The 12,207-nt window shown below is 48.3% G+C and overlaps 1 protein-coding gene across 4 annotated transcripts in view; it reads right to left on the bottom strand.

The window, feature by feature from the left end:
• Positions 1-12,207, bottom strand: part of LOC121872017 (FERM domain-containing protein 4B-like) — a 192,213-nt gene that overhangs the window by 96,590 nt on the left and 83,416 nt on the right. For all 4 annotated transcript variants that reach the window (XM_042374649.1, XM_042374652.1, XM_042374650.1 and 1 more), the window contains one exon: positions 4,692-4,776. In XM_042374649.1, coding sequence (XP_042230583.1) covers positions 4,692-4,776 — 85 coding nt within the window. The remainder of the gene's footprint in view (positions 1-4,691; positions 4,777-12,207) is intronic.

Below are 12,207 nucleotides of genomic sequence, written 5' to 3'. Positions count from 1 at the left end.
CCCTTTCTCTTCCTCCAACATTCTCTCGCTCTAACACCCCTTCCTTCTCTTTCCTCAACATTCTCTCGCTCTAACACCCCTTCCTTCTCTTCCTCCTTCTAACACTCCTTCCTTCGCTTCCTCCAACACTTGCTCACTCCAAAATTCCCTCCTTCCCTTCCATCCTCCAACACGCCTTCCTTCCTCTTCTAACACCCCTTCTTCCCTCCAACACCCCCTCACCACCCTCCACCCCTCACCACCCTCCAACAACCTATGAAAACTGTACCAGTAAATTGAAAAAAAATTCTACATATATTCTATCTGACAATCATGAAACTCGAAATAACAAAAGCTATCTATCAATTGTTTACCTGGACATGTGACAAAGGTAGGGGCGGGGTGGGGGCAGAAGAGGGGTAGGAGGAAGGGGGTCTTACATAAACAATATAGGAATCGCCACAGGACTCCAGGATTTCATGACACTCCTACAGTTTCTGGTTAGGTTAGGTTAGGTTAGACAAGGGCGAGACTGGTTGGATTACAGTGGCTTTTGTGTAAGGGAGTGGTACCGAGCAACAACCTGGGCGGGGTGCAATGAGGAAGTGAAACGGGCTTGGAGCTGTGGATATTTTACCCTCAGTCAGTCAGTCATTCCGTCAGTCAGTCAGTCAGTCATTCCGTCAGTCAGTCAGTCAGTCAGTCATTCCGTCAGTCAGTCAGTCAGTCATTCCGTCAGTCAGTCAGTCAGTCAGTCAGTCAGTCATTCCGTCAGTCAGTCATCTGTTATCAGTTAGTCGGTCAATCAAAGAAGCGTTCATATAGCTGACTAACGCAATAATAATGAATTAATTAAGACAGGTAAGGGGGTTTGGTTGGGTAGGATAAGTGATATATCTGAACCAAGTACCTGGTCTTAATTACCCTGGATAGACTACCTGTACAAGGTATGGTTATGGTACTCTCCTAATAACACACTACCACATTACTGTCACTACCATCACCACAGCTACCACCATCACCACAGCTACCACCATCACCACAGCTACCACCATTATTATTACCAGTCATCATACACAGTTTATTGTGATGACAGACACGAAAACAACAACAACAATCAACATCAAGTGTGTAGCTCTCTCTCTCTCTCCCCTGCAGTGAAGGTAATCGCTTATCGCTGAATTTATCTCTGCGTGACTCTAAACGATTGTGAGGTGACATTCCTTAGGGAGGGTAGGGAGGGGAGGGGGTAGGGGTGGTAGAAGGGGAGGGGAGGGGGTGGTAGAAGGGGAGGGGGGTGTTGATATTATGAGGGAAATTTTTGGGTGCAGGAAGTTTGGTTTCCCCTTGATGGTCCGCTTCCGTGTGTGTGTGTGTGTGTGTGTGTGTGTGTGTGTTAATTCACCTCACACTCAGGTAATATCAGCACAGTTCGGTGGTAATCAGAAGACACTTACCACCTACACCAAGATTCGCCAATCGCCAGGACGATGCGTCACCAATCACCCACCATTATAATTGGCCAGTTGCCGGGGTGACAAACTCAAACACGTCAACACACATTCAACGATTCGCCAGTCACTCTGCTTCATGAATAGACACCACCATCATGATTCGCCAGTCACTGTGGTAGGTGAATAGACAGACAGACAGACACAGACAGCAGGATGACTAGCTAGTTGGAGGTGGGAGGTAGAGGTTCGGGGTGGAGGTTGGATAGAGAGAGGAGGGGAGGGGCGAGGCGTCACTCACAAGGGGCAGGCAGAGTGACGGGGAGTAACAGCGATAACATTCAAGTGAAATTCCACCTTCGCCACACTCCCTGGGTACACCAAACCTGTAGGGTCACCGTTACACACTTTCCACACCTTCGTTTCATTTGTTACTTACACACGATATCTGTCTCTGTGTAAGTAACATTGTGAGGTTATGTCAAATAGCTGTACACTTATGAAAGCACTTAATTACTTATATTTAATCACTTATTTAAACCCCACTTTAATCACACACACACACACACACACCTCCTGAACTTTGATGTACGTGTTACGCTTTCTACCGTGTTCACACTTGAGAGAACAGTAGAATAACGAGTCACAGCGGATCACAGGGGTTGTTCATAACTCTCTCTCTCTCTCTCTCTAGCTTGAGAAATTTGTTTAATAAATTCCCTTTTTTTTTAAATAAACTTCCCAGCATTACTAAAAAAATTATCTAATCTCTTTAATTACTGACTTAATCGCATTTGAGATTTTTTTTTAACTTGTATTTTTCTATTACAAGTTATGTAATTTATTCTGACAAAAGTAATTCTGGTTAATTAAATTCCTGCTCTACTCTAAATCTACTATTAATCCCCAACTAATTCTAATACCACAGTAAAATTCTTCTCATATTTGGTGTACATTTCCTTCCTTATAAATTCCACAGCTGGGGTGGCGATTCTTCAGGTGACCTAATTCCCGTTCGTCTAAAGTTCAGTAATACCTTGTACATAATTCTTTCATTTACCGTAAGTACCACATAACTAAGTCCTAAGGAATTGGTCTCCTCTCGATCCAACAATTTTTATGTACGTCAACAAAATTCCCGTCTCTCAACCTAACAAATTCTCAACATTACAGGTAAATCTCTCAGGTGTAGGGAGGGGGCAAGAAGTGTGCTCTCTCACACACACACACACACACACGAAGAATCTCAACTCCCAGGTAAATGTTTACACTCAAACACGTCGGGGACATTGACCAACAGGTAAACAAGGTAAACAGACTCACCTGGGCGTTGTGTATACAGGAACCACAACACTACGGTAAACAATTACGTATGAATAATATTTTTCAACTCAACACCAACAACACAAACAAACAAACAACTCTAACTATGCAGAATCATCTATATAACAAACACAAAACACGTCACATATAAACAAACAAAAACATTACTTAAAACACCTTTATAATCCTTAAACAACAATTACAACAAATATGACACAACTAACACAACAAAAACATTCAGGCAGGTAAACAACAACACAAGAAAAACACCTCAACTATCCGTGTGGGTCAGGTAAGGTAGAGGTGGGCCAGGTAAGGTAGAGGTGGGGTCAGGTATGTAGAGGTGGGGTCAGGTACAGAGGAGGCCAGGTAAGGTAGAGGGGCAGGTAAGGTTAGAGGTGGGGCCAGGAAGGGCAGAGTGCAGGTATGCAGGAGGTGGGGCAGGTTAGGAGGTGGGCAGGTAAGGTGAGGTGGGTCAGGTAAGGTAGAGAGGTGGGTCAGGAAGATAGAGGTGGGTCAGGTAAGGCAGAGGTGGGTCAGGTAAGATAGAGAAAAAAATGGGGTAAGTGCAGAGGTGGGTCAGCAAGGTAGAGGTAACAAAAAGATAGGAGGTGTATTGTAAGGAGGGCTGCAAGAGAGGTGGGTCAGGTAAGGTAGAGGTGGGTCAGGTAAGGCAGGGTCAGGTAATGTAGAGGGTTGCAGGCAGGTAAACAACAACACAAGAAAAACACCTCAACTATCCGTGTGGGTCAGGTAAGGTAGAGGTGGGCCAGGTAAGGTAGAGGTGGGTCAGGTAAGGTAGAGGTGGGTCAGGTAAGGTAGAGGTGGGCCAGGTAAGGTAGAGGTGGGTCAGGTAAGATAGAGGTGGGTCAGGTAAGGTAGAGGTGGGCCATGAGAGGTGTTGGGCGTTCCATTCATACCTTCATCCGTTTGTTTACATCCATCAGCTGATCACCGCCGCCGCCTCACTCAGCCTGGTGGGGTCGAGCTGAGGTGTTTGTTGGGATGAGGGATTTGAGTATCTTGATTGTACGTCTGTGCCAAGGGGTGTGTGTGTGTGTGTGTGTGTGTGTGTGTGTGTGTGTGTGTGTGTGTGTGTGTGTGTGTGTGTGTGTATAGTGTGTGTTGTCACTTGTTTCTGCATTTTTCTCCCTTGTGATATACTCTCCATTCTGTTATCCTCCTATTCTTCTCTCATTGGTTCTTCTTCTTCTCACTTTCTCCTCCTACGGTTATCTTCCTTTACACTCTTTCTCTTATTTCCCTTTCCCTTCCATCTTCTATCTTTATCACCCTCTCCAATGCTTCCTTTTCCTCCTCCTGCCTCTCTCTTCCCTTATCCCTTCCTCTTATATCTTTTAATCTTCCACTATCTCTTCTCTCTCCTTCTCTATTTCCTCCTCCTTTCCTTCTCCCTTCCTATCCACCTCTACCATCCTCCCTCACCCACCATAAGCACCACCACAACAAAAGCTGCTCCCCCACCACAACCTCTCTCCTCCCCACCACTAACCTCCTTCTCCCTCACCACTACCTCCCTCTCCCCCAACACTAACCTCCCTCTCCCCCACCACTAACCTCCTTCTCCCCCTCTCCCTTACCTGTGACAAATGGTACAGGTAATTAACATCTCTCACTCACCTGCTGAAGTTACGGCAGACGTGTTAAGTCTCGCGGGAGCACATCAACCCGGGGGAGAAAGTAACGAGAGGGAAAGTAACGAAGTAAAAAAAGTAACAAAGGAAAAAAATAAAAAGGTGAAAAGTAACGAAGGAAAAAAAACGAGGGGAAAAATTAGCGAAGGAAAAAGTAACAGGCGGTGATTGAGGGTGGGGGAGGGAGGAGAATGGTGAAGTGAGGAAGAGGGAAGAAAAGAAGAGAGGAGGAAAAGAACGAAGGGTAGGCTCGTCAACATGAAGAAACAAAACTCAAACTAACCTTATGAACTAGGTTCCTGGCATGTTGGTAGAAGAGCTCTACAGTTTGTGGTCCCTGTAGCTGTAGTATTGACTCCACGTAGAATCTGTAGGAGGAAGAGGTACAGGTGGTTAATTACGTACAGGTAAAAAAATAAACACCAGAAAAAACTCGTACCGAGCCTACAGGTACCAGAGGTGGCTCACAGGTAAGAAAAGTACAGGTAATCTATGCAAGTCAAGGTTGGTTAAAGTCTCACTAGTAGATCATCATTAAGTTCACAGGTACTACAGGTCGTCCATAGGTACTCTACAGGTACTGCAAGTCGTCCAGGTACTCTACAGGTAAGGCAGGTCACATCAAAAGCCTCACCCAAACAACCTGTTCCTGTAAGAGAGTTAAGACCTTACTACAGACCCACACCTCCAACACGAGCAACCAACAGTGCCTGGCGTTCCCATCCCTTCTATACCTGAGAACGCTATACGCCAGACGAACGATATCGCCCACCTCTCCTAATGGCAGCGTCAGTCGATCCAAGATACAGAACGTAAGAGCGACATAAAGACCACGCCAACCCCTGACAGCTTCACACAGCCACTAAGGCTCGTTACTGTACCCTGCAGCTGTCACCCACCCCCCCCCCCCTACACACACACGCTGTCAAAGATAACATACACATGATAACACTAGGCTGAGTCAAAGCAGATAACATCGTGAGTTGTGTGTGTGTGTATGTGTGTGTGTGTGTTATCGTGGTTTGGAAGGCGAGTAACGACAGACGGCAGGACAGGATAGTGGGATAACGGCCTCTTGGGATAACAGGAAATAACTTGGTTGTATATATCTGTGACGTAGGGACAATGGTTATCTCACCTGGGATAAATCTCTCTCTCTCAGCACCTGCCATCTCACACACACACAAATCTTCCCTCGTGAGTTAAACACAAACAGCACACCAAACTATACACCATACACCATCATCATACACCACACCACATCATACACCACACCATCATACACCACACCATCATACACCACACCATCATACACCACATACACACCATCATACACCACACCATCATACACCACACCATCATACACCACACCATCATACACCAATCATCATACACCACACCATCATACACCACACCATCATACACCACACCATCATACACCACCACACCATCATCACACCACACCATCATACACCACACCATCATACACCACACCATCATACACCACACCATCATACACCACACCATCATACACCACACCATCATACACCACACCATCATACACCACACCATCATACACCACACCATCATACATACACCACACCATCATACACCACATAACACACCACACCATCATACACCACACCATCATACACCACACCATCATACACCACACCATCATACACCACATCATCATACACCACACCATCATACACCACACCATCATACACCACACCATCATACACCACACCATCATACACCACACCATCATACACCACACCATCATACACCACACCATCATACACCACATCATCATACACCACACCATCATACACCACACCATCATACACCACACCATCATCTTCTTCGTATACTATTTCCGGCATACATCCATCCATACAACATCGTGATGCTACATACTGTACTCTCTTCTCTAGTTAAGTATAAAAAATAATATACGATTTTGTTCTTTAATCTCTTCCCTCTCCAAAAAATTAAAAAAATAAAATTAATAAATAAAAACCGTAATGAAAAAAATTATAGCATTTTTTTCTAACTTAAATAATAGTAATAATAATAATAAATTTAATAATAATAATAATAATAATAATAATAATAATAACAATAATTAATAATAATAATAATAAAAACGCCAACTATCTCGACCCGCAGGAGCATGTCACGGTTCCTGGTGAGGCGTGATTCTACCAAGAAGCAATGAACAGGATGTACACTTCCTATGATAAAAATAAATAAAATGATATTCTATTATTTTTTGATAGTTGGTGTAAAGTATCCTTGTCATGTTGAATTTATAATTGTAGGAATATCATCATCATCATAATCATCATCAACATCATCATCAAATCTTATACTAATTATTCTTATCATTATTATCATCAACATTCTCATTTTCACTGGAGGGTTGTGAAACTAATGAACGCACGCACACACGCCTGCGTCCCTCTGCCACGTAAATGTGAATAATAAAGTGTGAGGCCAGACATACTGCCTCACACGCCTGTTCTCACGCATTTGTGAATAAGTTACCCTCTATGTATAGAACTAAACAAATAATGTAAATGAAATACTGTGTAACATTCAGTGCCATAATGTCCTGACAACGGGGGTTAATTATTATGACCCTTTGTAAACCCTACTCTGTCATCCTTTTGCGCTACCGCTCACAGGATGAGTGTGGGGTGCACAATAAAGTAGCCGCTGCAAGCGGCAAAATCAAAAATCAAACCTCTGCGTCTCAGGTGTTGTCTGGAGTACCTGAATCTACTTGTGTTTACCTGGAGTCTATCTGTCCCGTGGTCGTAGGTGAGTCTACCTGGCTTGTGAGGATAGGTTAGGTAGGTAGGTAGGTAGGTAGGTAGGTAGGTAGGTAGGTGGGTGGGTGTGTGTGTGTGTTCATTAGTTTCACTACCTTCCACCCACAACCATTACCACCACCATCATCAGTAGCCTCCATCACCATCAACACTACGTCACCATTCGCCCTTCCTTTCCCTCCACCCTCCTCCACGCTCCTCCCCCGCCCCTCCCTCCCACCTCCTCCCACGCCCCTCCCCTCCAACACACACACGCAGGGGAAGATCACTTTATCTGGTCACGTTGTATTTTGATGAATGACTGAGAGGAAAATTTTGGGCAGCAGGTAGAAGGAAGAAGAGGAAGAAGAAGAAGAGGAGGAGGAGGAGGAGGAGGAGGCAAGAATATTAACAGGTGCGGTATAAGAGAAGTAACCCCATTGAGGATCAGTGAGAGGCACCTGTCGCCCTCCTGTAATCACCACTTAAGTACACCAGACTAACACCAAAAAGTGACCGTGAAGACCATAAGTGGTGAGTAATTAGCGTTAGAAAAGTGATTGAAGTTATTGAGATGTCATTTGGCCAAGTAATTAAACAAATGTCGAATTACGGCCAACAGATTCTTAACATAAATCTCTGTTCACAAAGGTTTTACGAGTCTTGACATTTGGCGCTCTCTTTTTTTCCTTTTTTTTTCTTTTTTCTACTCGTTTGTAATTTATATATGAAGAAAATGACCAGTGAACGAAATCAACACCAACTGACAGATATCAGCACCACTCATGTGCTCGAGCCGAAGCTGGAGCAGGGGTCGGAATCCGAGTCGGAGCTAGAGTCGGAGTCGGAGCTAGAGTCAGGGTCGGAGCTAGAGTTGGAGTCGGAGTTAGAGTTGGAGTCGGAACTCGTGTCGGAGGTAGACTCGGAGAGTTCGCTGGCTCCCCGGGTCTACATCGACTTATGGTCCTATCAGCAGAGGCCGTTCTTGCTCGGTCTTAGCGTGGCGTGGTACATTGGCTGCGTTTTAATGTTGGCTCTGTCGATAGTTATACACAACTGGTGGATGCTGGCGGGCGCAGTAGTGTTGGGCATCTGTTCCGCCGTGCTCACGGACCTGAGGAGGCACCAGACCAGAATGGGGGCGAGGGACCAGTACTTCTTCGAATTTAACCACGTGAGAAACTTTATTACGGGCTTTATTATGGGGTTGACCATATGCGCCATGACCACGTACGCCAGTCTGGGCATCTACAGTTACGTACAAGCGATCCCGCTCTATGGGATGATGTTCGTCGTCATCGTGCTCCCCTTCCTGGGCACGAAGACCCCGCCACCAACCTCCTCCTCCAGCAGAACGGCGAGTGGGGGAGTAAAGAGCAAACATCACCAAAGTAAGTCTGGCGAAAGTAAGTCTGGCGAAAAGAAGTCTGGCGAAAAGAAGTCTGGCGAAAAGAAGTCTGGCGAAAAGAAGCCTAAAAAAATTAAGCCTGGCGAAAAGCCTAAAAAAATTAAGCCTGGCGAAAAGAAGCCTAAAAAAATTAAGCCTGGCGAAAAGAAGCCTAAAAAATTTAAGCCTCCCAAAAAGGGGAAGCTTCCCAAAAAAGGGATTGGTCAAGGGGGGAAGCCTCCACAAAGAAAGCCTGGAGAAAAGGGGAAGCCTCCCCAAAAGAAGCCTGGCCCAAAGAAGCCTCCCCAAAAGAAGCCTGGCCCAAAGAAGCCTCCCCAAAAGAAGCCTGGCCCTAAAAAGCCTCCCCAAAAGAAACCTGACAAAAAGAAACCCGACAAAAAGAAACCTGACAAAAAGAAGGCAAAAAAGAAGCCTAAAAAGAAGCCTAAACAAAAGAAGCCTAAAAAGAAGCCTAAACAAAAGAAGCCTAAAAAGAAGAAGCCTAAAAAGAAGAAGCCTAAAAAGAAGAAGCCTAAACAAAAGAAGCCTAAAAAGAAGAAGCCTAAAAAGAAGAAAAGGGGAGGCAAGAAAGGTCGTTCCGATAAAAAATCAAGTAAAAAAGATAAAGATGGTAAAAGTGACAAAGATAAGGATAGCAAAGATAAGGATAGCAAAGATAAGGATAGCAAAGATAAGGATAGTAAAAGTGACGAAAAAGGTAGCCAAAGTGGTGAAAAGGGTAGCCAAAGTGGTGAAAAGGGTAGCCAAAGTGGTGAAAAGGGTAGCAAAGTGGTAAAAAGGGTAGTCAAAGTGGTGAAAAGGGTAGTAAAGTGGTGAAAAGGGTAGCCAAAGTGGTGAAGGTAGCCAAAGTGGAAAAGGGTAAAAGTGGTGAAAAGGGTAGTCAAAGTGGTGAAAAGGGTAGCCAAAGTGGTGAAAAGGGTAGCCAAGATGAGAATGGCCAAGTGGCGACAAAGGTAGCCAAGATGACCACCTCCTTTGAGGACGCCGAGGACGACGCCGGGGAGGGTGATGGGGACGACGCCTGGGAGGACGACGGAGACGACGCCTGGGAGGACGACGGAGACGACGCCTGGGAGGACGACGGGGACGACGCCGGGAGGGTGATGGGGACGGCCTGAGGACGACGGAACGACGCCTGGGAGGACGACGGAGACGACGCCTGGGAGGACGACGGAGACGACGCCTGGGAGGGACGACGGAGACGACGCCGGGGAGGACGACAGGGACGACGCCTGGGAGACGACGGAGACGACGCTGGGGAGGACGACGGGACGACGCCTGGGAGGACGACGGGGACGACGCCTGGGAGGACGACGGAGACGACGCCTGGGAGGACGACGGAGACGACGCCTGGGGACGACGCCTGGGAGGACGACGGGGACGACGCCTGGGAGGACGGGGACGACGCCTGGGAGGACGACGGGGACGACGCCTGGGAGGACGACAGGGGCGACGCCTGGGAGGACGACGGGACGACGCCTGGGAGGACGACAGAGCGACGCCTGGGAGGACGACGGGACGACGCCTGGGAGGGCGACGGGGACGACGCCTGGGAGGACGACGGAGACGACGCCTGAGGACGACGGAGACGACGCCTGGGAGGACGACGCCTGGGAGGACGACGGGGACGACGCCGGGAGGACGACAGGGACGACGCCTGGGAGGACGACGGGGACGACGCCTGAGGACGACGGAGACGACGCCTGGGAGGACGACGGGGACGACGCCTGGGAGGACGACAGGGGCGACGCCTGGGAGGACGACGGAGACGACGCCTGGGAGGACGACGCCTGAGACGACGGGACGACGCCTGGGAGGACGACGGAGACGACGCCTGGGAGGACGACGGACGACGCCTGGGGACGACGGGGACGACGCCTGGGAGGACGACGGGGCGACGCCTGGGATGACGACGACGGCGGCGATTGGGACGACGGCGGTTGGGACGACGACGACGACGGCGGTTGGGACGACGACGGCGGTTGGGACGACGACGACGACGGCGGTTGGGACGACGACGACGGCGGTGGTTGGGACGACGACGACGACGGCGGTTGGGACGACGACGACGACGGCGGTTGGGGACGACGACGACGGCGGTTGGGACGACGACGACGACGGCGGTTGGGACGACGACGACGACGGCGGTTGGGACGACGACGACGACGGCAGTTGGGACGACGACGGCGGTTGATGACGACGACGACGGCGGTTGGGACGACGACGACGGCGGTTGGGACGACGACGACGACGGCGTTGGGACGACGACGACGACGGCGGTTGGGACGATTACGACGACGGCGGTTGGGACGACGACGACGGCGGTTGGGACGATTACGACGACGGCGGTTGGGACGACGACGACGGCGGTTGGGACGATGACGACGGCGGTTGGGACGACGACGGGGATTCCAGCAGCGGCGGCGGCTGGTTCAACTGGGGCGGTAGCGACGACGACGGGGATTCCAGCAGCGGCGGCGGCTGGTTCAACTGGGGCGGTAGCGACGACGACGGGGATTCCAGCAGTGGCCGCTGGTTCAACTGGGGCGGCCGCGGCTGGTTCAACTGGGGCGGTAGCGACGACGGGGATTCCAGCAGCGGCGGCTGGTTCAACTGGTGGTGAGCACCGCCATAATGCTCACTACCCCACCGAGTAGGAACAATTTTTCTGGTAGTACTTACAAGTTTCTCACTATTTTATCATCAAGTCTAAAACATCAGTTATGGTAATTACTCTCAACAATTATTTACAATTATACCATTAAATAAACTTGCATGTAAAATAAAAGTAAAAATATATACAAATACTGAAAGAAAAGTTTGTAAAGTTTGTGATGACGAGGACTATAATTATTAGCTTTATTATCCTCATTGAGAAAGAGGCTGTTAAGGTGCAAACACAACAGTCTAAAGTGAGGGGTGTGTGTATTCCTGGTAACAGGAAAATAATCACTAATTGCTATTTTTCCCTGTTTGTCACGATAACCTAAACTAACCTACCACTGTTACTATTACCATCACCCCACCACTACTACCATCACCACCCCACCACTACTACTACTACTACTACTACTATCACCACCACACCACCACTACTACTACCATCACCACCCCACCACAAACACCACCACACCACGACTACTACTACTACCATCACCACCCCACCACTACTACTACTACTGCTACTACTATCACCACCACACCACCACCATCACCACTACTACTACCATCACCACCCCACCACCACCACTACTATCTTCACCTCCATGAGTCTGACGTAAAAGCATCTTGCACTTGGTCCGATCCCACCAGAGGAGTGAAGCTGCCTTGATCAACGTTCTGAATTCTCTCCCCCATATGCCCTTATCTTGTCGTTCTCGTTCCTCCTGTGTGCAGCATCGAGAGCTAAGTTACGGTGGCATGCGGCCATGGGATCAAAAATCCTGATGTTGAAGAAGGCTCGCTGTCCTTGCGTCCAGAATCCTCGAGCACTGACGTCAACACGGGCTTCGTTGGATGCGTTTGAAGTCCCATGTTGGAAAATCTCACCGTCCAATGGAAGGAGTGTCGGCTCA

Source organism: Homarus americanus, unplaced genomic scaffold (genome assembly GCF_018991925.1).
Source record: "Homarus americanus isolate GMGI-L3 unplaced genomic scaffold, GMGI_Hamer_2.0 scaffold51476, whole genome shotgun sequence".
Taxonomy (NCBI): Eukaryota; Metazoa; Arthropoda; class Malacostraca; order Decapoda; family Nephropidae; genus Homarus; species Homarus americanus.
This window is presented reverse-complemented; position numbering and strand designations above follow the sequence as displayed.